Source organism: Terrapene carolina, unplaced genomic scaffold, assembly GCF_002925995.2.
Source record: "Terrapene carolina triunguis isolate 2854851 unplaced genomic scaffold, T_m_triunguis-2.0 Scaffold139, whole genome shotgun sequence".
NCBI lineage: Eukaryota > Metazoa > Chordata > Testudines > Emydidae > Terrapene > Terrapene triunguis.
In genome coordinates, this window is record NW_020664490.1 from 13242757 (window position 1) to 13268661 (window position 25905).

Below are 25905 nucleotides of genomic sequence, written 5' to 3' on the forward strand. Positions count from 1 at the left end.
CTTAGGATGGGAAAATAGTTTCATGTTCAGCTCTGACTGAATCTAAGAGCATGTCTACACTACAAAATTAAGTTGCTCTAGTTTATGTTGACATACAGCCGCCTCAGTAATTGCATAGCTTGTGCATATCTGCATTTTGCTTCTTGTGTTGGCTGTGTGCATCCTCACTAGGAGCACTTGCACGATTGAACTGTCAGTTCGGTGGCACCCAGTTCTTCAGATACAGATGAAGAAGTGGAGTTTTTTACCGATGAAAGCTTATGCCCAAATAAATCTGTTAGTCTTTAAGGTGCCACCGGACTCCTCGTTGTTTTTGTGGATACAGACTAACACGGCTACCCCTCTGATACTTGAACTGTCAGTGTGGGGAATTGTGGGATGGCTTCGGAAAGCCAGCAACAGGTGATGTAAGCAACACGGGCCTGATTTACACTACAGCATAGGCGCCGACTTCCCCTTTGCCCAGTGGGTGCTTGACCCCTCACCCCCACCTCTGGCCCTGCCCCTGGCCCCACCGCTTCCCCGCCTCTTCCTGCCCTGCACCACACTCACCCTGCCCCCATTCCACCCCTTCCCCAAAGTCCCTGCCCCCATTCCATCCCCTTCCCCCAAGTCCCCACCCCTGCCCCGCCTCTTCTCCACCTCATCCCTGCTCCTCCCCATTGCTCCCGGAAAGTCCGAAGTGCCGCCAAACAGCTGTTAGGTGGCAGGGGGGCAGGAAGTGCTAGGAGGGAGGGGGAAGAGCGGGGATGCGGTGCGCTCCGGGGAGGGGAGGAGGGTGCGAGGGGAGCTTGGCTGCCGGTGGGTGCTAAACACCTGCTAATTTTTCCCCATGGGTGCTCCAGCCCCGGAGCACCCACGGAGTCGGCACCTATGCACTACAGAATTAGGTCAACTTAAGGCAGCTTATGTCAACTTACTCTGTAAGTGTCTACACTAAAATGTAGCGCCCACCAGTGTAACTTGCCCACTACACTGACTTAATAACTCCATTCCACAAGAGGCATAGCGCTTAGGTCAATGTAGTTAGGTTGATGCAGTGTCAGTGTAGACACTGCATTGCTAACATCGGCTGTTGCTGCCTTTCAGAAACCGTCCCACAATGCCCCACCCTGGTAGTTAAATCAGTACAAGTTCCCCTGGTGAGGATGCACACTGTCAACACAAGGAGCGTAGTGTGGACATGTAAAACCAATTCAATTACTGCGCTGGCTGTACGTCAACATCCATAGTGTCTACACTGACACTTTGTTGACCTAACTACATCGACATTGACTCTATGTCTCTTGTGAAGGTAGAGTTATTAAGTTGGTGTAGTGGGCAAATTACATTGGCAGGAGCGAAATTTTAGTGTAGACACTTACATAGTTAGGTCAACGTAAGCTGCCTTGCGTCGACCTAACTCTATAGTGTAGCTAAGACTGGAATTTAATGAACAATTCTCTTCATGATCTCTTCATGTCTTCATGCACAAGCCAGAAAACAATCTTGCTCAGTTTCTCACAGCTTTTATTGACTCTGCAATGCTAACAAGTATAAAAAATATTTCTTTCACTAAAGTAAGCAGATCTGACTATGAATCCACTCAGGGAACAAATCAGTTGAATGACAAATATGTTCATTTTTTTTTAAACGATAACTGCACTTTACAGCTGACATTCTCAAAGCTGTGCAAACCATTTGGACACCCAGTTACCATTTAATTTCAATGGGAATCAGGTGTCCAAATCCTTAGACAGTTTTGGAGATCACAGTCCCAAGATTTACAAGTAAGATGTAAAAAAGAGACAATTTTATGCCAGAAAAACAATGGGGAGTCCGGTGGCACCTTAAAGACTAATAGATTTATTTGGGCATAAGCTTTCATGGGTAAAAACCCACTTCTTCAGATGCAATTTTATATCAGGATTAGAATACCTGCTACCCAGAACTACCTGGGCACCTTAGTACCCTTGAAGAGCAATATCTGTAAGAAAGTTAAAACCTGTCTGAAAGGAGAAACTCCATCAGCTCATTTGTGAGGATCTCTGTTCTACTTTGGCCATTTTAATGGCAAAAACCTGTCGTTTTTTAAAGACTTATGCCCAAATGACCCTATGTTTTTATTGTGTCCTGTCTCATGATTTTTACTGTTGTTTCGAAAAGTGTCTGGCATCAGTTCAGGTAAAATCTTTATCAACTCTGCCATCTAAGGGTCTGATTCTGGCTTTCTTACAACTTTCTCTAGAAGTGGTTCAATTGAAATAAATAGGATTACTTGCAGAGAAAGGAATTAGCCAATGTAACAATGACAGAATCAAGAATAAGAGCCAGACTCTGATACTCTTACTCACACTGAGTAATACCTTATCCTTTCAGTGAAAGTTCTATCCCCCCTTCAGCCCGATGTAAGAGAGCCAGTGTTCCTATAGCCTGCTGAAAGACAGCCACAAGCCTGCCTTCTGAAGTCCCTTTTGCAAGGTCGGATACAAGGGTGTGCTGGGGATAGAGTTGGAGATGAAGGAGTGTGTCAGGGTGGATCCCCAGCACACACATATGCAGAAATTCTGGGCAGTGCTGCAGTTCTAAGGGCAGCCTTGGGATGCTACTGTAACTTAAACAGGCTACCAGGGCTAAGTTATACTGGGGGACCTCTCCAGCCCCGGGACTTGCCCAGAATCAAGAGGGCACGATTCCATGAGGTCTCCCATGGAGCTCAGAGGTACTACCCATAGGCCATGAGTTGTGTGCTGTTCCTCTTTGAGGTGCAGCACCCAACATCACCCTATGAGTAGTACCATTGACTTCAATGGGAGAACTTATGGAGTTAGGTGCTACTAACCCAGAATAAGTTATCAGAATCTGGCCCTAAGTGACATGATTATTAAGTTTCATATTCCCTTTATGTAATACAAATTCTGTCATGATTGCACAGCATTTGATTTGTTTTTGAATTGCAGGTGGTGACAAAGGGGAAAGTTGAGGTCATGGGAAGGGTCCCGTATGCAAACAAAATAATCACCCTGGATGTTACTGAGAAAATGGTGCCTGCATTTCGCTTTATTGCTTACTACTTCATTAAAAATCAACGCCACAATGAGATTGTGGCTGACTCTGTGTGGCTAGACATTGTGGATGCCTGTGAAGGAAAGGTAATGACAAATAAAGGGATATTTATAGAGAACAAAAATAGAAAAAAGATGAATAAGGTGGGATATGATAGAGATCGAGCCAAAGATCTGATCCCATATGTATAAAAGGGACAAAAAGCAGTTTCATACAGGTTGGCGTGCATGTATTAATAATCTTTTAGTAATTCCACCATTACCACCATCCAATTCTGAATACACAAAGAATCTACATTAGAGTGGTCCCTTGTAGTAATCTTTTAAAAGCCTAGTAATTGAGGGACAAATTCTGCTCTCATGTACTTGATTTAGACCTGTGATCCAAGAGCAGAATTTGGTCCATTAGCTGAAAGTGAGAAGGCAGATGTGGGAGAAGAGAAAGTGAAGTAGCAATTGTTTTAGTTTAATTAACTTTGTAACATAAATAAGCTACACGTCACTAGTTTTATTTCGAAGTATTTTTGATTGTCAGCTTGCTTTGGAAAGATATTAAATGCAGCTGGTACTGTTTAAGGCCCTGATTCAGCAAGGCATTTAAGCATGTGCTTAAATCTAATTGAAGTTAAGCTCATGCTTTTCTGAATCCCTAAATATTTAAGGTAAAATTCTCTTCACACACACCAGCTTCCAAGGCTCTTAGTGGGTGTTACCCACATGTATCTGAGGGCAGAGTCTCCATTCTTTAAGGTTCTGGTGTTCTGAGCTCTCATTGTAGCAACTGGAGTAAAGGACAATCAGCACGGTTTAGGATCAGCCCCTTTATCTTTGTCTGCCAACAAACATATACCACAAGTGACACTAGATAAATGTTAGTGGTGTGAAATGCAGAAAGCTTAGATAGAGATTACCTATATTGCTAATACCTCACTAATATCAATGCTTGATATTAATGCTAATGAGAAATGTAAAATTCTGTTATTTAAACATTTTGCATTTAGATTCAACTGCAAACAGACCGAGACACATACGAACCAACGGAACTGGTAAATTTATCCATTGACACAGATCATGCAGGAACTGTTGCCTTAGCTGTGGTCGATACTGCAGTTTTCATTCTGAACAGAAAGAATAAACTTACGGCCAAAAAAGTAAGTGTGTTAAAAAGAAAATAGCATGTGTCACTGAGTCAAGTAGTATTTCATAGGAGAATAGAGAGATCTGAATATAATAAATGAGTAGTAATCAAAACATTATTCTAGACGTTGATTATTTGGGAAAATATTTTTCTTATTTATTTATAATACATTTATAACCAATTTGCATAGGATTTGCCAAAGCAGAACAGACTAGTAGGCTGTCCACTCTCATATGGGCAAAATTAATGATTCAGAGGAAGGCCATAAATGAATTCAATGTATGCCCTTCTTAAAATGTTAGATTCCTTTCATCTCAGTGCTGGGGAGTAACCAATACTTCTATTTGCATCATTTCTGCATATGGCCCGATAACAGGATATGACATCGCTATTCAGAAAAGAATCACTAGTTTTGCAATAGTGCACCTTCCTTCAATGCTATTATATTTTGTAGGTCTTTGAAGCAATGAATTCATACGATCTTGGATGCTCAGTGGGCGGAGGTGCTAACAGTGCTCAAGTTTTCAATGATGTGGGTCTGGCCTTTATATCAGACACAATTAAATCACATTTTCGGCAAGGTAAACAAAGACCTTCTTCCTTTGCTATAGAAGTGTATTGTGGTAGAATAAGTTCACACTGAATTTCTGGGGGTTGATTTTTAGACCTCGTATGGCACTGTATTGTTGCTTTATTCAGTGGCCTCTCTTCTGTGTGGTCTTATTATTTCCCAATGTTCATTTTCCCATCTTATACTATGTGTTCATAGCTCATATGCGGGTAAAACAGGCTACACTCTTGAGACTGGTCATTTGGCATCTATTGCAGATTGGACTGTGTGAGGGGGAAAGGCACTGGTAAACCAGCTTTGCAGATCATGCGTCCTCTGGCTGCCAGGTCCCAGGCTGGTGCTGAGGAGCAACTTAGAGCAGCCTCAGGTATTATTTTAACCAGACTCTCTTGCTCTGTTTTCCTAGGCTATAAGTGTTCCACTGCTACCAGAAGACAGAAAAGATCATTGGATTTTCACAAGCAAATTTCAGGAATTGGTATGGCCATTAATCTTCAGGGGCAAGAGCCAGAGGCTGCTGGGGCAGGGCGGAGAGGACTGGAGAGCTAGGGACCAGAGCCTCAGGAGTGGATGGAGGGAAGGGGAAGGATGGCGGCTCGGGGGGATTGGGGGGGGGGGCGGCAGGAGCTGGAGCTTGCCTGTGGGAATGGGAGAGGTCTCAGTTATAGGGACAGGTGCTAAACTCTGCTATGTTACAGGGTGTAATCAGGCTAAATCTATTTATACTCTTTTAGAGGACATGCAATGCTAATTGTATGCCATTCCACTGTATCACCCATTATGTTTATGTTCTGTGTGTGCCATAGATTTCAGAGGAAAGCCATTTTAGAAATGATTTTATGGTTAGAAAATGTTTTATTAATACCACTTTTCCTTCCCTTCTGCTTCAAAGCCAGGTTGCCTTCGGCACAGTGTGCTCCAAATGACAGAAGTGTTAGTGATCTAAATATATATGATCTGAAGAAAGCATTTTCAAAAATAATTTTCCTATAAGTCTGTCACATGAAGGTCTGATATCTTATGACCTGTCACTATAAGAAACAAATGCTTTATCCAAGGGTTTTCCTAACTTTCTGGAACTGCCTATCCATTCCAAGAATAAGAATAGGGTCATGACTCACTCCCCGCAAGACCTCTAACCCTCAGCATGGGCAGGTGAAATTTTGAGCCATAATCATACTAGACATAACAACTAACTATGTAGTTTTTAACAGTGATTTTAAGGCTGTCTAAAGTTTTATAGATCAACATGCTGGAAGAACCTGTCTGACTGATTAATGATGTTCCACATAATGCTGAATTGGGGATTACAATCTTAATTCTTTTTATCTCTATGCAATCATGATACTTCATTTATATCTTCACCGTTAGAGAGAAACCTGATTTACAGAGATGAGAGAATGAAAATGAGATGGGAACTGTCAAAACTGATCCATCAAAAGCTGAGTATTCCTCTTTCAGAGACACCCAAAATCTTCTGTTCTTCTGGCTAGAGAAAGCCAGTTCCAAAGTGCTGACGCAAGGGATGTCTGTCAACTTGCCTTCCAACAGCCCAGTCAGTCAACATCTTAGCTAAAAGGACTGGTGGTCCACCTCTTTCCTGTTGGTGGATCATCAGAAAAATAGTCCTGCTGCTGGATCTGAAGTTCTCTGAGACGCTGACAGTTGAATTCCTGATGGCTCCCATCTGGCATCTGTTCCCTTTAAAGTTTGAGGTGAAAGAAAGCTTCTCCAAGTTTCCTCTTTGCGCTTGGGAAGACCAGTTTCTAAGTCTTCTTATGAATAAGTTCTGCCCTGTTTTTCAGGTACTGAGCATTCATATCCCACTACGATAGAGAAAAGTTCAGCTCCTTTAGGTGCCCCCAAATGTCAGCAGCATAAGCTACGCATGACCCCTCCTGAATTATTGAAGGCGTCCGCCAAGGGAGCTCAATTTCATTCAGGAAAAGGTCTGCTCTCAGTAAAAACAGTTGAGTTAGCCTGAAACTGTGAACCCATGAGACATGAGGTGCAATATGTTAGATCTGAGTGACCACACCACTGTTCTTACTTGTCTTTGCCCTGGTACCATATATGCAGGTTGAGATGCATCAGTGAGATACACCGCTCTCACTGAATGTGGGAGTCTTTGACTGCTTCTGAAATGTCTCAGATAAGCATTTTCGTGGCACTGCTTTGTAGAGGAGCAAGCCTTCTTCAATAGCAACATTAGAAACATACCTCACAAGCACTAGAAGCCATCCAGTACCAGAGATACCAGTTGACTCATTACATTGAATTGTTAAATAGGCCCTTTTCCTGTCTTTTGAAAGCAACTGTTCTCATACATTCTCAGCCACATCACTGATACAGTATTGAATAGTCTCATTTTACAGGGCCTCTTTTCAGTTTGGTGGCTGATTCATAGATTCCAAGGCCAGAAGAGACCATCTAGTCAGGCTTCCTGCATAGCACAAAATAATTCCTAGAGCAGATCTTTTAGAAAACATCCAATCTCGATATAAAGATTGCCAGTGATGGAGAATCCATCACAACCCTTGGTAAATTGTTCCAATGGTTAATTACCCTTACTATCAAAACTATATGTCTTATTACCAGTCTGAATTTGTCTAGCTTCAACTTCCAGCCATTGGATCCTGTTATATCTTTCTCTGCTAGATTGAAGCGCTCATTGTTAAATATTTGTTCCCCCGTTGACGCTTATAGCTTGTAATCAAGTCACCCCTGAGGCTTCTCTTTGTTAAGCTAAATAGACTGAGCTCTTTGAGTCTATCACTGTAAAGCATGTTTTCTAATCCCTTCATCATTTTTGTGGCTCTTCTCTGAACCCTCTCCAAGTTATCCACATCCTTCTTGAACTGTGGGCTCCAGATCTGGAGACAGTATTCCAGCTGCAGTCACACCAGTGATCAATACAGAGGTAAAATAACCTCTCTCCTCCTGCTTGAGATTCCCCCGTTTATTCATCCTAGGATTGCATTAGCCCTTTTGGCCACAGCATCATGCTGGGAACTCATGTTCAGCTGATTATCAACCACAGCCCCCAAATCTTTTTCAGAGTCAGGCCATATAATTTTTGAACCCATATTCATTGGGCAGGGAAGTATAAGATTTTCTACAATAGTATAATCCTTATAGTATTGTGTGATCAAGATAAGATGCCTGAAGGGCATGAGTCTTGTCATAGCCAGTTTGAATAGTCAAGTCTTGCTGGTTGTTCAAGGCTTTGAGTTTTCTCAGGAAAAAACCCTCAGGTTCATCTTTCAGTGACAGTCATTTTGAAGGCTTCTTAGCCTCAGCTGCTAGCATTTCATATCACACCACACACTGTGATATCAAATCAGTCAATGTAAAACCAATTGTTGCATCCTCGTGTTTTCTGTTAATTTTATGAACTGTCCTGGGAACACCTCACTTGCCATTGTCTCATTCACAAAACTTTTCAACAAGGCAGGGTCCTTTCCTGACTGACAACCCTTTGGCTAGACGTGATCTCTAGTAAAAATGGAATGACATAGGCAACATGATCATGTTAGGCTCATTGGGCCTTTGTGTTAACAGCAGATGCACTGTTCCAGCTCAGTGGTATGTTTTATCATGGTCTGTGTGCATGGGCATGAGCACTTGCACTTCCTATGGTACATCATAAATAACAGTGCCGGTACAGGTGTTTTATTTGCAGCAGCTCTGTTGGCATACTGCACTCACGTTCTGCTCAAGACTACACTGAGCATTAGTCTAGATTAAGGTTGCAGTAATATGATGGCCTTAAAGGAAGCATGCCAATCATGACAAGACTTATAATGTGTCTCTAATTACAAATGTATTACATTTCTTTTTTTTTCCCACTGCAAACTCTTATAGTCATGTTTCAATTACATTTTTGGTAGAATTTTTCATGACATTGTTGGATCTTCTCTACAATCCTCTCTGGGACTGGATTCTACGCTTTGGGGAACAATACCTTATACTCTAAGAGAGTGTGGCTTCTCAGCTCTCCAAAAGGGATGGAGCATTCATTTCTAGCACTCCACCGTTATGAGATATTAGAACTTACCATTGTCACTGGATCGGGACGGAAGATGATGAGTGTAGTTTTCACTCTTTACTTTTATCTGAGCCTGAATGAGAGGGAAATGGGAAGAAATGTTTTTGTGGCAGGTTCTTTTGTTTTTAATGATGGTCATTGAAAAGCTATTCAAAGACTAAGCATGTTGGAAGCATTCTCAGTGGAAATGGGCTAGTAGGCAGATTACAGGTGAGGATTTCAAAGTATATGTTTAGTTTATTAAACCATTCTGTTGTTTGTTCTGGCAGAAGCAGAAATAAAGGAACATAATCCATGCAGAGGAGAATAAACCTGATAACTGAAACTCACAATCTTAAATTTTTCTGTGTAAGAAAACAAGCATTTGAAAAATGTGTCCTAAATAAGAGTCCAATTCTGCTCTCATTCACTTCAATTTCAGTCAGCTGATCCTGCCCCCAGTGACTTCATGGTCTGAACTTGAAGGAAAGATAAGATTGTAAACACTTCAGAGGAAAGGACCTTCTTCTCGTTCAGTTTTAGTACAATGCCTAGCCGGGTGGGGCCCCGATTCATGATAAGGGTTCCTATGGCTACTGTAATAATAGTGAAAAATAATAATAATGACATAGGTGAAGTACATAAGTATGATTGAATATCTCAAAATTTATCAAAGTCTCTGCAACACTGACGTCACTGTAATTTTGTTACAGCTAGCAAATACCAAGATCCTGCTCTACGAAAGTGCTGTCATGATGGAATGAAATTAAATCCAATGAGGTTTTCTTGTGCCAAAAGGCTAACTAGAGTTACTGGCTCAATAAAATGCAAAGAAGCTTTCCAGTACTGTTGTGAGAGGGCTCAGAGCCTCAGGAAGGAGCTGGAAGAGAAGAAACTAGCTTCTGCCTTGGCAAGAAGTAAGGAATTTTGCCTTTTATTAACATACCATTTTTAAAAAGTGAATTGTATACAGTCATCTCTGAAAAAAGAACAGGAGTACTTGTGGCACCTTAGAGACTAACAAATTTATTTGAGCATAAGCTTTCATGGGCTACAGACCACTTCTTTGGATGCATAGAATGGAACATATAGTGAGGAGTTATATATACATACAGAGAATATGAAAAGGTGGGAGTTGCCCAACCAACTCTAAGAGGCTAATGAATTAAGATGAACTGTTGTCAGCAGGAGAAAAAAAACTTTTGTAGTGATAATCAAGATAGCCCATTTCAGACAGTTTGACAAGAAGCTGTGAGGATACTTAACTTGGGGAAATAGATTCAATGTGTGTAATGGCTCAGCCATTCCCAGTCTCTATTTAAGCCTAAGTTGATTGTATCTAGTTTGCATATCAATTCAAGTTCAGCAGTTTCTCGTTGGAGTCTGTTTTTGAAGCTTTTCTGTTGTAAAATTGCCACCTTTAAATCTGTTACTGAATGGCCAGAGAGGTTGAAGTGTTCTCCTACTGGTTTTTGAATGTTATGATTCCTGATGTCAGATTTGTGTCCATTTATTCTTTTGCGTAGAGACTGTCCAGTTTGGCCAATGTACATGGCAGAGGGACATTGCTGGCACATGATGGCATATATCACATTGGTAGATGTGCAGGTGAATGAGCCCCTGATGGTGTGGCTGATGTGATTAGGTCCTATGATGATGTCACTTGAATAGATATGTGGACAGAGTTGGCGTCGGGCTTTGTTGCAAGGATAGGTTCCTGGGTTAGTGTTTTTGTTCTGTGGTGTGTGGTTGCTGGTGAGTATTTGCTTCAGGTTGGGGGGTTGTCAGTAAGCGAGGACAGGTCTGTCTCCCAAGATCTGTGAGAGTGAGGGATCACACTTAGGATAGGTTGTAGATCTTTGATGATGCACTGGAGAGGTTTTAGTTGGGGGCTGAAGGTAACGGCTAGTGGCGTTCTGTTATTTTCTTTGTTGGGCCTGTCTTGTAGTAGGTGACTTCTGGGTACACTTCTGGCTCTGTCAATCTGTTTTTTCACTTCAGCAGGTGAGTATTGTAGTTTTAAGAATGCTTGATAAAGATCTTGTAGGTGTTTGTCTCTGTCTGAGGGATTCGAACAAATGCGGTTGTATCTTAGAGCTTGGCTGTATACAATGGATCATGTGGTGTGTCCTGGATGGAAGCTGGAGGCATGTAGGTAAATATAGCGGTCAGTAGGTTTCCGGTATGGGGTGGTGTTTATGTGAGCATCGCTTATTAGCACAGTAGTGTCAAGGAAATGGACCGCTTGTGTGGATTGGTCTAGGCTGAGGTTGATGGTGAGATGGAAATTGTTGAAATCATGGTGGAATTCCTCAAAGGCTTCTTTTCCATGGAATTGGAGTTGGTTGGGCAACTCCCACCTTTTCATGTTCTCTGTATGTATAGATATCTCCTCACTATATGTTCCATTGTATGCATCCGATGAAGTGGGCTGTAGTCCACGAAAGCTTATGCTCAAATAAATTTGTTAGTCTCTAAGGTACCACAAGTACTCCTGTTCTTTTTGCGGATACAGACTAACACGGCTGCTACTCTGAAATCTGAAAAAAGAATTGTTTTAGGGCTGCAAGGTAGAGAAGAATCGCATAGGTAAGTGTTACTCACGGGGACACATGTCATTGCAATGCCTGTGGCTTTAGTCATGCTAATCTCATAAAACCTGTAGCAGTTTGTGCAGCTGATTTCCCAAGCGTGGGGTTCCGAAATGACACCGAACTGCCAATATAATTCAGCTAAGGATCAGTCCGGCAAGATACTGAGCACTGACTTTGAAGATCCTGTCCTGCAATGTGCTGAGCACCTGATACTTCTGTTGACTCCAGCGCTCCAATACTGCAACATTCTGAGCACCTGCTGCCCTTGTAGTTTGGTTTCTAGGAGGTACATCTGTGTTCACTTCAGATTGTGAAAAGAACAGATCTAGCTCTGTCCAAAAGTCGAGCTCAGGTTTTTGGGCCATAAGATGTTGGGTTACATTTATCAAAGAGATAATGCACTGCATGAAGGATGACGTTTGTCTGAGTGTAAAGTAGTGGCAATGTATCTGATGTAATTCTCCATTATATGCACACACACATACATATGTCATGGCTGAGTAGGGTGGGATTTTGGAAAGTGCATATTATTGGTTTAACTCTGCTCCTCTTGAAGTCAGTGGGGGGGTTTCAGTGGGAGCAGAGTTAGTCCAATGATGGGAGCATTTGAAACCCCCACCTGAAATGTTTAACCACCATTGTTTTTTGGTGATTTATGTGTAATTTACAAAGTTCCACAGCCCTTTCTTCTCCTTCTCTCACAGACATCTCCATATCTTCCTGCATGCTCCCATTTACATTTTCAAGGTCCCTTCTCCAAATGTATTCACCATACCACAAATACTACCTCCCATGCCTTCGTGAAACATGCAAACAGTGAGAGCAAGCAAAGCAATCCAGAAATTCTCCATATGTTTTTGGCCCTCATTTGTTGTGCCATGTTGAGCAGGTGCATCTGGGCAGGTATTGTGAGCCTGAGTCCCCCGTGCCCTGCACCTTGTACAGTCACTTATACCTGTGCAAAGGAAGGGTAAAATGCTCCCAGTAACACTTTGCATGTATCCTCTCTACACACGTGTCTATGGCTACAGAGGGTGCAAAGCAATGGAGAATTAGGGCCACTGAAGTCAAACTCTGCCTACCTTACTCTCACTGAGTAGTACTGTATCTGTAAATAGTCCCAGTGGTGTTAATCTGGCCCTGGTTTGGGGGGACACCTTTGGTAGCACATCTTTGCTCACTCAGAAGAGCAGCGGTATTAATAGTGAGGTTTACATTACTGCTTTTTCAGCAAGTAACAATTTGTAAACTAATGATAGTGACCATTTGTTAATATTTTCAGTAACATAAGAACACAGGAATTGCCAGACTGTGTCAGACCCAGGGTCTATCTAGTCCAGTATCCTGTCTCTGACGGAGGCAGTGCCAAATGCTTCAGAGGAAAGTGTAAGAACCCTGCACTATGCAGATGTGGGGTAATCTGCACCCCTCCTTAGGTCTCTTCCTGTTGTCTAATACACATTGGCTTAAGCCTTGGAGCATGAGGGTTAATATCCCTTCCACAACATTTTGATTATCATGAATTATGACAAATCTGGATATTCCTGATATCCGTATAAATGTCCAATTCCTTTTTGAGTTTTGTTCAGTTTTTGGTCTCACTAACTTCCTGTGGCAGTGAGTTCCCCAGACTAATTTCAGGTTGTGTGAAAAATTTCCTTTTTTCTGTTTTGAATTGCCCACTTTAAAATGTCACCTTGTTTATGTGTTATGAGACAGGGCGAACAGAAGCTCCTGATCCACCTTCTCTGCACCATTCACTTTTTATATACTTTTATCATGACCCTTTTATTCATCTCTTTCTTAATCCCTGTCCCAATCTTTTCAATCTTTCTCCATATGAATTTTCCCATTCCACTAACCATTCACATTATCTTTCTCTGACCACCATCTAATTCTGCAATATCCTTTTTGAGATCTGGCGACCTCTACACAGTATTCCAGATGAGGTTGCACCATGGATTTACACAAAGGGATTGTAATAGTCTCCCCATTATTCATCATCCCATTCCTTAGGCAACCTAACATCTTGTTTGCTTTTTTGACTGCTGCTGTGTACTGAGCAGAGGTCTTCACTGAACTGTCCGCAATTTAAAATGAAAAGTTAATTTCTTTACATGAGTTGTATACTATAAGCCTGATCCAAAGCCCACTGACATCAGTGGATGGATTCCCACTGTGGTCTACTGGGTATGACCCTGGTTTCTGTTCCCAGCTCGAACACTAAGCAGCCTTGTGACCTTAAGGATTTCACTTCACCTCTCTGGGTCTCTCTTGCCCGTCCCACACAATGTTTAAACTATTTTGATTATTAGCAGGGACAGGAACTGCCTCTCACTGTGTATTTGTACAGTGCCTAGCATAATGGTGACCCAATCTCAGCTGGGGTCTCTAAACACTCCTGCCATGCAAATAAATAATAACAATCATTATCATCATCATTTCTGAATGAATTTCAGTGCACTTTGGATCACACCCTATGTACCCAAGCACTCTGAAAGTCTTCCTGCCTGCTGACACTATATGAAATTCAAGCAGAGAAGTTTTTTGCATTTGTCTCCATTCTGCCCCTTAGGCAGCCAATTTCATTGAACAATTCTGTATGTCATGACTGATCCCATTCAAAGCATGATTTCTGTCACCGGTGTTCTCTCCTTTCATGCCCCATCTATCACAGTAGTAATGAAGAAATAATTTCTCCTCTTGTAACTAAAGGGGGAATTTTTTCGGTTGACAGCATATAATTTCCCAGTTTGGAAGGAAGAATTAACCTTTTGTTCAGTGTCAATCTTTAGTCGTTGTCTGTTGTCTTTATGCATTTTTTGCACTTTACAAGATCAAAACCAGGCAGAGTCTTTTCATTCAGCTAGTCAGCATATTAATCCTTTTGTCTTGTCTCTCTGACAACTGATTCTCCAAATCAGTGTAAGGTTATCGGCCATAGGTTTCAAGGAAGACTCCCAATTTCTGTTTTCCAGTTGGTGACGTTCCAGAAGAAGACGTGTTTGATGAAACTTCAATCAACTTGCGCAGTGTCTTTCCTGAGAGCTGGTGGTGGGAGACAGTAGAAATTAAAAACCCTGGACAGCATAGGTATTGTATTATTTGACCAGATGAATACACCTACATGTATGTAAAAATACCCATAAATGTCAGTGTTCTGTTGAATCTATTATAGAGGGATTTGGACCTGCTTGCTGTGTCTCTCCTCCACAACTGATATTTTTTTTTCAGTCTTCAAGATTTAAGGAATGAACTTGTTTTCATTTCATACATTCTTCTTAATACCTTATCTCTTGTCCCTTTAGGATAACAAATGCTATTCCTGACTCTATAACTACTTGGGAAATTCAAGCAATAAGTATATCACCTCAAAAAGGTAAAAAACCCTATTGGTAAACTATTGGTTCACTCTGTACTGATGCATGAATATTGACTCAACCTCTACACCATCTTAAAGATGTGCACTAGCTCATCTAGAAGTTATGGGCTCAATACAGAAAGTACAGAGTGGAATTTTATGGCCTGTGTTGTGCAGGAGATCAGATTAAGCAATCATAATGGTTCCTTCTGGCTTTGAAAATCTAAGAACCTTTTAATTTTAGCTTCCAGTTTGACAGAGGGTTATGGCAAATAACAATGATAAATAAAATGCTTAGCACTTTGAACCTATGCATCTTTCACTGTATTTAGTGATGCCTGTGTTCATATTAAGTAAGTCTGGGGAGCAGATGCAAAAAGAAAATTCCAAAGGAATCCTATTCAGAAGATTTTAACTGAATATGTGGTACATTACCATTAACAGATTCATTGGTTTTGAATAATAATACCTAGCACTTTGCATCTGTAGATCTCAACATGCTTCACAAAAGAGATCAGTGTCATTGTATCCATTTTAAAGATGGGGAAACTGAGATACAGAAAGATGAAGTGACTTCCATATGATCACCAAGCAGGCCAGTGGCAGATATGGGAATAGAATCCAGATCTTCTGAGTCCCAGTCCTGTGCTCCATCCACTAGGCACCATTGCCTCATACATGCAGAAAGGATCATTCATTTGATCATCTAGTGTGCTCTCCTGTATAACACAGACCATAGAATTTCACTCCATTAGAGTCATAGTCACAGAGTTTAAGGCCAGAAGGAGCCACCAGATCATCTAGTCTGATCTGCTGTATAGTACAGCACCCACACACTCAACTCAGCAACAGAAATTAGACCAAAGTATTACAGCCCAAAGGTCATTACACTATTATGTGCCACAGGCAGAGAATAGGAAGGACTGTGGTGCACCAGTGCCTGAGGCCCCAGCAATGGCAGGGAAATTTGGGCTCAATACAGTTACTCCTGTATTGAGCCCAAATTCTCCACAAAGCATTTTAAGAACATGGGATTTGCCATGCCAGATCAAATTCAAGACCATTGGTGTATCCAGTTGGGTATCCTGTTTCTAAATTTGCTGAACCAACCACTAGCCCATACTTCATGGCTTCAGAAAGCACAGAACAAATCCACAATATACCCAGCCAGTTGTTCAGTGTTGGAGGCAGGAGTAAAAGTTTCCTCCTGACCCGGCCGGTCAGCTTATGGTCTGAAGCATACAGTGTGATTACCGTTATCAGTATTTTAGCTTGCACAATCACAGGCATAAGCTGCCATAAGATATAGCTACAGAGACTTTTGTTCCTAGTTTGTAAACAGCCAAACTCAGTACCATTCTTTTGCATTTATTGTAAAAGCTTAGCAAATTCAGGCCTTTTTATAAGTCTCCCATGGATGCCAGCACTGGGTTTAGGTAGCACTGCTGTTCCAAATTAACATACCTTTTAACTAACGCATTATTGTAGACCCCAAAAAGATTGCCTGCACGGACCTTTGAGCCCATGCAGAATCCCATTGATTTCAGCAGGGCTCTGCACATGAAATGTCCCTTTGCAGAATCAGGACCGTAGTCATTTAGGCCTTGATTCATCAAGGGGTTTAACATGTGCCAAATATAAAGCCCCCGAGTAGTCTCCATTGGTGTAACGATTACAGCAGTGGAGCACGACTATGGAGTACTACCCAAGAAAAGTAATGGAAAAGGCATTTCCTAGGAACCTAATTCACGGTCTGTTTAATATTTTCAGAGAAAAGAGATTATTTGGAAAGAAGTTCAACAAACTTTGTGCTATTTATTTTAGTACTGTGTGCAGGGCCGGCTCCAGGCACCAGCTTACCAAGCAGGTGCTTGGGGCGGCCACTTCGGAGAGGGGCGGCACGTCCAGCTGTTCGGCGGCAATTCGGCGGACTGTCCCTCACTCCTGCTCGGAGCGAAGGACCTCCCGCCGAATTGCCGCCGCAGATCGCGATTGCGGCTTTTTTTTGTTTTGTTTTTGTTTGGCTGCTTGGGGCGGCCAAAACCCCGGAGCCGGCCCTGACTGTGTGGGGTAAATTCTGTCATCCCTTTGTGCATGTAGAGAGCCCCGCCCTCAGCAGAACCAGTGTAGTTGTCCATGGGGAGACTACACTTCTGTATGCTACACAGAACACAAATTCACAGCTGCCTCCCTTTATGAAGCTCTGGGATGGGGACTGGAGCCAGGCCAGGAGTGGGGAAGGGTCAGTTTGGTGCATCCATGCCTGTGCAATCTCCATCTCATAGGTCATGTAGAGCAGGCATGCAGTCATGGTTCTCGAGCTGATCTGCTGGTGCACTACAGCCTTGGGGAAGGAATCTGTCTCCTAGACCTCCCCGGGACTTCCAACACTATGCTGGGCTTGATGCAGGGTAGATTTGGACATATGTTTGTTTCTGAACATCAAGAAAGGAGCACAGCTATTTGTTCTTTTTTAAATGCAACATCTTAATGAGTACCTAAACTAACAGCACTTTGAAAAGCTAACATACCGTGGTTTTGCTGGGTCTGAACTCCAGTTTTCTCCTCCACCAGGATTCTGCATAGCTGACCCCAAGACCTTTAAGGTTTTCAAAGATTTTTTTGTATCAATAAGGTTACCATATTCAGTTAAACGGTACGAGCAACTAGAAGTAAAAGCAGTTGTCTACAACTACCTTTCTGAAGAGCTCAAGGTAATGTTACTGTAGTACATTGCTGAACTGTATGCTATATAAATCACCCAACCACCAATCCTTACTTCCTTTGTCAAGTTTCAGCTACATTGTCTGAGTTGGCCATACTTGGCTGAGGTCCTTTGGGCTTTGTAGAAAGGAGTAGAGCTAGATACAGGGAAGACAGTTGTATTTCCCCTGCTCCCTCACGCTTCAGGGACTAATGGAAAATAACATTAATGTTTATATTGCATGTTTTCAAAGCAATGAACAAATATTCACTAATGTATCCTTACATCCCTCCTGTAATGATTCATTGTGTAGCCACAATGGGCACTTAGCTCCTCTGAACCTCTGATCTATTTGAGGTTTGCTCTTCATTGTTTATATCTGTTGGATATCTATTTACTTGAGCAGTGGTGTAATAAATATTATTACAAGCATTTCCTTGTTCCAATAGGTTACAGTGAAGATGACCACTGTGGAGGGGGTGTGCAGTGCAGGGACATCGACAAAGGACGTGCAACAGAAACTAACTGTTAAGGGAAACTCAGCAGTGCCTGCCTATTTCTCAGTAGTTCCACTCACTGTAGGGGAAATTCCAATTACCATTACTGCTTTTGACCCAATTTCTGGGCACAGCGATAGTGTTATGAAGAAACTCAAAGTTGTGGTAAGTATAACAGCATTTGATCAGCTCAGCTGTGGAGCAGGAATTTAATAGCTCTCTTTCTGTCTGTCTCTGTTTCATTACATATACACATAATTGTGTGCATGGAACTCTCAGGAAGAAAATAGCATTAGAAAGTAGTGACTAGAATGCATTTAGCACAGAGAAGAAACTTCATTCTGGGATTGACCTATGACTACAATTCCCTATTATAAGGTGGGTGCACAACTGGTGGGAAAAGCATACTCAGAGTAGTTATCAATGGTTCACAATGAAGCTGGAAGGGCATATTGAGTTGGGTCCTGCAGGGATCTGTCCTTGGTCTGGTTCTATTCAATATCATAAGAACATAAGAACGGCCATACTGGGTCAGACCAAAGTCCATCTAGCCCAGTATCCTGTCGTCTGACAGTGGCCAATGCCAAGTGCCCCAGAGGGAAAGAACAGAACAGGTAATCATCAAGTGATCCATCCCCTGTCGCCCATTCCCAGCTTCTGGCAAACAGAGGCTAGGGACACCATCCCTGCCCATCCTGGCTAATAGCCATTGATGGACCTATCCTCCATGAACTTATGTAGTTCTTTTTTGAACCCTGTTATAGTCTTGGCCTTCACAACATCCTCTGGCAAGGAATTCCACAGGTTGACTGTGCATTGTGTGAAAAAAATATTTCCTTTTGTTTATTTTAAACCTACTGCCTATAAATTTCATTTGGTGGCTCCTAGTTCTTGTGTTCTGAGAAGGAGTAAATAACACTTCCTTATTTACTTTCTTCACACCAGTCATGATTTTATAGACCTCTATTATATCCTCTCGTAGTTGTCTCTTTTCCAAGCTGAAAAGTCCCAGTCTTATTAATCTCTCCTCATACTGCAGCCGTTCCATACCCCTAATCATTTTTGTTGCCCTTTTCTGAACCTTTTCCAATCCCAATATATCTTTTTTGAGATGGGGCGACCACATCTGCACACAGTATTCAAGATGTGGGCATACCAGGGATTTATATAGAGGCAAAATGATATTTTCTGTCTTATTATCCATTCTATCCCTTTCTTAATGATTCCCATCATTCTGTTCGCTTTTTTGACTGTTGCTGCACATTGAGTGGATGTTTTCAGAGAACTATGCACAGTGACTCCAAGATCTCTTTCTTCAATGTTAACAGCTAATTTAGACCCCATCATTTTATATGTATAGCTGGGATTATGTTTTCCAATATGCATTACTTTGCATTTATCAACATTGAATTTCATCTACCATTTTGTTGCCCACTCACCCAGTTTTGAGAGATCCTTTTATAGCTCTTTGCAGTCTGCCTGGGACTTAACTATCTTGAGTAATTTTTTATCTTCTGCAAATTTTGCCACCTCACTGTTTACCCCTTTTTCCAGATCATTTATGAATATGTTGAATAGGACTGGGCCCAGTACAGACCCCGGGGGACACCACTATTTACCTCTCTCCATTCTGAAAACTGACCATTTATTCTTACCCTTTGTTTCCTATTTTGTAACCAGTTACCAATCCGTGAGAGAACCTTCCCTCTTATCCCATGACTGCTTACTTTGCTTAAGAGCCTTTGGTGAGGGACCTTGGCTTTCTGAAAATCTAAATACACTATATCCACTGGATCCCCCTTATCCACATGCTAGTTGACCCCCCTCAAAGAATTCTAGTAGATTGGTGAGGCATGATTTCCCTTTTCAAAAAACATTCCCCAACAAATTATGTTAATCTATGTGTCTAACAATTTTGTTCTTTACTATAGTTTCAACTAGTTTGCGAGGTACTGAAGTCAGGTTTACCAGCCTGTAATTGCCGGGGTCACCTCTGTAGCCCGTTTTAAAAATTGGCATCACTTTAGCTATCCTCCAGTCATTTGGTACAGAAGCTGATTTAAATGATAGGTTACAGACTACAGTTAGTAGTCCTGCAATTTCACATTTGAATTCCTTCAGAACTCTTGGGTGAATACCATCTGGTCTTGGTGACTTATTACTGTTTAGTTTATCAATTTGTTCCAAAACCTCCTCTAATGACACCTCCATCTGGGACAGTTCCTCAGATTTGTCACCTAAAAAGAATGGCTCAAGTTTGGGAATCTCCCTCACATCCTCAACCATGAAGACCGATGCAAAGAATTCATTTAGTTTTTCCGCAATGGCCTTATCGTCCTTGAGTGCTCCCTTAGCATCTCGATCGTCCAGTGGCCCCACTGGTTGTTTAGCAGGCATCCTGCTTCTGATGTACTTAAACATTTTTTTGCTATTACTTTTTGAGTCTTTGCCTAGCTGTTCTTCAAATTCTTTTTTGGCCTTCCAAATTATATATCTTCATAAATGATTAGGATAATGGCAGCAAGAGTACATTTATAAAGTCTGCAGATACCACCAAGCTGGGAGGGCTTGCAAGCACTTTGGAGGACAGGATTAGAATTCAAAATGATCTTGACAAACTGGAGAAATGGTCTGAAGTGAACAGGGTGAAATTCAATAAGAACAAATGCAAAGTATTACACTTAGGAAGGAATAGTCAATTGTACAAATACAAAATGGAAATTATTGCCTAGGAAGGAATACAGAGGAATATGAGTCAATAGTGTAACACTGTTGCAAAAAAAGCAAACATCATTCTGGGGTGTATTAGTAGGAATGTTGTAAGCAAGACATGAGAAGTAATTCTTTGGTTCTACTCAACAATGATAAGGCCTCACTGGAGTATTGTGTCCAGTTCTGGGCACCATGCTTCAGGAAAGATGTGGACAAATTGGAGAAAGTCCAGAGGAGAGCAACAAAAATGATTAAAGGTCTAGAAAACATGATCTACAAGGAAAGATTGAAAAAACTGGGTTTGTTTAGTCTGGAGAAGAGAAGACTGTGGTGTGACATAACAGTCTTCAAGCATATAGAAGGCTGTTATAAAGAGAAGAGTGATAAATTGTTCTCCTTAAGCCATGAGGACTAGCAAGAAGTTCTGGGCTTAAATTGCAGCACGGGAGGTTTAGGTTAGCCATTAGGAAAAACTTCCTAACTGTCAGGGTGAACAGTTAGGTCAGTGGTGGGCAACCTGCGGCCCAGCTATGAACACTGGAACAAATTAGCTACAGAGATTGCAGAATCTCCGTCACTGGAGGCTTTTAAGAACAGGCTAGACAAACACCTGTCCAGGATAATCTAGAAATACATAGTCCTGCCTCAGTGCAGGGGAATGGACTAGATGACCTATAAAGGTTTCTTGTAGTTCTACATTTCTATGACTATTGTAGGTAAAAAGAGCTCACTACTGAATTATCCTGAAGGAGAGAGGAGTTCACTACCTCCGATGTAGCTCGAACTACTCCAGTATGATTGGTTGTCTGCTCTTAAAGGAGGAGTCCAATTGCTTTGGCAACCATCAAAGGAGTGGCCTCGCAGACCAGCCAATCACAGTTGGTTGGAAAACAGTGTGGGCCTAACTAGTCCCAAACCTCCACCTAGGTTGTATATAGTACTGCATGTGCAGCTGGGAGGGTTTTTTTTTCTCCGTGAACCTGTGGCTGAAGATTTGCATGGTGTTCACCCACCTATATGCAACGTTTGTGATGGTGGTAACTCCTAGTAGCCCTGGCATTTGTTCCTAGCCAACATTAATGGTTGTACAGCTAAGGAGCATACCTGAAAAGAAAGCTGCCTTGGATGAATCTTTAATCTCACTGCTTTCTTCTCTAAAGGTGGGAGGGGATGCCATTTTCAAAAGTCAATCTAGCTCAGGGCTTCCCAACAGAGGGTCCCTTTGGCAACCTGCCAGGAGCCCAAGGCCACACCTAATTTACATATAATGGGACTGATTCTGGCTGCACTCACCATTAATAAGCAGGTGCAGCCTCAGGGATCAAGATAAAGCACTGCGTGTTGGGAACCTGTAGTTTCCACTGGCCACATCCCCATTAAAATGGAGGCAGCCTTTATTATTTATTTATGTATTTATTTATATGTTCACTTGCTAATAACATGATTGCTGCTGTACAAGACACAAAGATAAAGTCAGTTCCTACCCCAAGAAGCTTCATCTAAAAGACATAGAGAAGATGGGAGACACTGGGAAGTCAGGAAGGAAAGCAGTCATTTGTGGTAACTTTCTGCCTCTTTGCTGGAAAAAGCACTATTGGCCTTATATGGCCTCCATTGCTTTAGTATCCATGCAGGAAGTCTGTGGCAGAGCAGGGAACTGAAACTGTGCCCCCCAGATCCTAGCTTGGCACCCTTCTCAGTGGGCTATCCTTCATAGTGATAATGCCCAGCACAAGGTCTTCCATATTTAACAAACAGTCTGGAATTTTGCAATGTCATGATAACAGGGACTACATTCCAGGTAGTGAGATCAAGAATACTGAGACATTAGAATCATAGGACTGGAAGGGACCTCGAAAGGTCATCTAGTCCAGTCCCCTGCACTCATGGCAGGACTACGTATTATCGAGACCAGTGGTGTGCAACCTGTGGCCCATGGGCTGCAAGTGGCCATTCAGGGTAATTCGCTGGCGGGCTGCAAGACAGTTTGTTTACATTGACCGTCCGCAGGCATGGCTGCCTGCAGTTCCCAGTGGCCATGGTTCGCCGTTTCCGGCCAATGGGAGCTGTGGGAAGTGGGGGCCAGCACGTCCCTGCAGCTCCCATTGGCCGGGAATGGCAAACTGCAGCCACTGGGAGCTGCAGGTGGCCTAACCTGCGGACGGTCAATGTAAACAAACTGTCTTGCGGCCCGCCAGCAGATTATCCTGAAGAGCTGCTTGTAGTCCATGGGCCGCAGGTTGCCCACCACTGATCTAGACCATCCCTAACAGGTGTTTGCCTCATATCACTCCAATCAAGGCTATTAGTTGTTTCAGCTGTAACTTGTATGAGCTTTGCACAGTCAGCATCTTTTAACTATTTTTTAAAAAAGAATTGATTAAAAGAAAACATAGCTCCTTTATTGACACTTTGCATAGTGTGTGTGTAAAACTGAGCCCTCCTATGGACTGTAGATGTAGGTTTCACTTGCTAAAAATAAATGTCAAAGCTTCACATTTCTTGTTTGTTTTTAGTAAAATGTTTCATCTGAAAGAAATGATGCTTTTTCTAACAAAAAGACTAGTAAAAATCAGTACTCAATTCAGCTGGTATATTTATGGACTTGAAATGCTGACTCTAAGTACCTTTTATTGTATTTGATCAGAAATCTCTCTCCAAATGAAATTATTGCTGCCATCTACTGGTCCAATATTATGTTAGAGATGATATGTTTTTAGCAGTTAAGTCCTCAGGATGCAATCATTTGCAATGGGGTTGACCTATTTTTTTTTCTTTATTGTGCAGACTGAAGGCATTTTACAGACAGAAGAAGAGACCATTTGCATTAATAATAATTGTAAGTTACAAGAGGGGCTTTATTTTTTAAGATTTCCACCATTTTTAGTCTAATAATCTGATTTCAAAATGCTTTACAACCATCTGGGCTAGTAGGATCATAGGAACTGCCTATGGCAATCATAGGCCCGTATACTTCTGGATTCCATCTCTGACAGTGGCAAGCACCAGATGCTTCAGAGGTAAGTGTAAGAACCTTATCTAAAGTGACATTCCTGTCCTCATGCTGTGTTACATGCCACTAGGAAATAAGCTGAAATATTTGATTGAAATATTTCTTGTATGTTTTTAGTAAATTTTTATCCTGGGCAACTGATGTTTGTTGTTCCATGTTCAGAATAATTGTACTGCCAATCCTTATTTACCAAAATGATAGTGACTAACGTGCAGCTACAGTTACCTCCATAAAATATTTCCTCTTTCTCTGAAAACAAATAATTTGACACGTGAATGTGTCAAAGTACTAAAAATTAATATTGATAAAATTTCACTCCACATTGACAGCCAAATCATGTTCCTCTGGCTAAGTGAATAGTCTCATTAACATAAATGGGGCTGACTGCTTGCAGAGGAAAGCATGCACAAGTTGGCCTCTAGATAAGCTATGATAATGTTCTGCTCTCAGTTTAATTGGTTGACACTAGAGCTGGGCAAATAGTTTTAGGACAAATAGTTTCTTCACCAAAAAATGCAGTTTGGGGCCTGTTGAAACTATTTGAGAATTCAACATAAATTTGCTGAATAGTTTGAGCCAAAAACAATTTTTGAGCTTGCATGTGGGAGACCCAAGTTCAAATCCCTGTTCCAATGACTACGTATGTTGTACAAAGTGGAATGGCTTCAACAGGAGAGACTGAGAAAGACCCATCCCAGTGTACCCTGTTGCCCAGTGGTTAGGGCACACACCTGGGAGGTGTGAGACCCAAGTTCAAATCATTGCTCTGCATAAGGCAGAATGGGACTTGACCCTGGGTCTCACACATCCCAGTTGAGTGCACCACCTCCTCTTCTAGTTTTGTGACTGGTGTTTCCTTGCTTTTAATTAAAAAAAGAAGTGGTTAAAATGTTTAAAATCTAAATAAAACAGTCCGTTTGACCTGAATCTATATATCTTTTGTTTTGCCAAGAAAACCGAAAAATTTCCATTTTGATCTGAAATGAATTATTTTAGGGTTTGGGATTTTTTTTGGTTTGGCCAATGAACCAAAATATCGATTATCCCCACACACAGCTCCAGTTGTCAATGAAGTTGTTTCTTGTGAACAAAATGGAAATGTGGTAAAAAAAAAACAATCTAAGTTTCCAGTAAAATCCTGTCTGACAGCCATTGAGAGACATGGGGAATGTTAGTGAGTTATAGATCGGGATGGTCAAACGTACTGACCCTCTGAGCTGCATATGATAATCTTCGGAGGTTTGAGAGCCGGGCGTGCCGGCCGGGGCTCCAGCCCCAAGTCCCCCTCCCTTCCCTGCAGGGCAGAAGCCCCATGGCCCAGCAGGCACCTCCCGTGGGCCTGAAGCCCCAAGGCCCACCACCCTGCTGCTGGGCAGAAGCCCCGAGTCTCTCTCCCAGTCTGGTAGGCGGAGAATGGGGGGGGTGCTCCGCGAGCCACACTTTAACTGTAAAAGCGCTGTATGTGACTCACAAGCCGCAGGTTTGGTCACCCCTGTTATACATTATTGTAACAGGCTATAAATCCAGTGGTGCTATTCAGTCCATGATTTTTAGTGTCTAGCAAAATTATGAATTTAAGCTCCCAGGTTTGTCTTTTGAAGGTGTTGTGCAGATTTCTTTTGAGGATGAGAAGAGGTCTATTACAGAGTGATCGTTTTGTGAAAAGTATTCACCCATGGTTGATATGGTGTTTTTGTCTTTTATCATGTTCTGTGTGAGTTCATTCAAGAGCATAGTGATTGTCTTGTTTCACCTACATGGTTGTTATTGGGGGCTGTTATTGGAGCATTTAGGGCGTTGGATGAGGTACACCAGATGCCATGATAGGCATGTGTAGGACCCCTGCATCTTGAAAGGTGTGTTGTGGAAGGTATTGATTATCATAGCAATGGAGATATGTCTATAGGTTTTGTGTCTGGTGCTGCTTTGAGTTGGTGTGTCCTGGTCTGTGGGGAGCTTGCTTCAGATGATGAGCTTGGAGAGGTTGGGGGTTTGTTTGAAGGCCAGAAGAGGGGGTTCCGGAAAGATTTCTTTTAGGATGTGGTTCCCATGAAGTATTGGTTGTAATTTTTTAATGAGATCCCATATGGTTTCCGGTGTGAGGTGGTAGGTGACAACTAGGGGTGTGCGGTTGGAGGGGTTTTTATTTCCGTACTAAAGCAGCTTTCCCTCAGGGCATTTGGGTAACCAGTTCCATGATGCAATCTACTCTGGTGGAGAGAGACTTTCACTGGAAGACTTTCA

The 25905-nt window shown here is 42.0% G+C and overlaps 1 protein-coding gene across 1 annotated transcript in view; it reads left to right on the top strand.

Moving 5' to 3' along the window:
* LOC113406793 (complement C4-like) overlaps positions 1-25905 on the top strand; it is an 89736-nt gene that overhangs the window by 20192 nt on the left and 43639 nt on the right. Inside the window, exons 13-22 of the mRNA XM_026653514.1 lie at positions 2940-3131; positions 4046-4195; positions 4637-4763; positions 5160-5231; positions 9494-9697; positions 14353-14467; positions 14683-14753; positions 17310-17449; positions 17889-18101; positions 23436-23487. Coding sequence (XP_026509299.1) covers positions 2940-3131; positions 4046-4195; positions 4637-4763; positions 5160-5231; positions 9494-9697; positions 14353-14467; positions 14683-14753; positions 17310-17449; positions 17889-18101; positions 23436-23487 — 1336 coding nt within the window. The remainder of the gene's footprint in view (positions 1-2939; positions 3132-4045; positions 4196-4636; positions 4764-5159; positions 5232-9493; positions 9698-14352; positions 14468-14682; positions 14754-17309; positions 17450-17888; positions 18102-23435; positions 23488-25905) is intronic.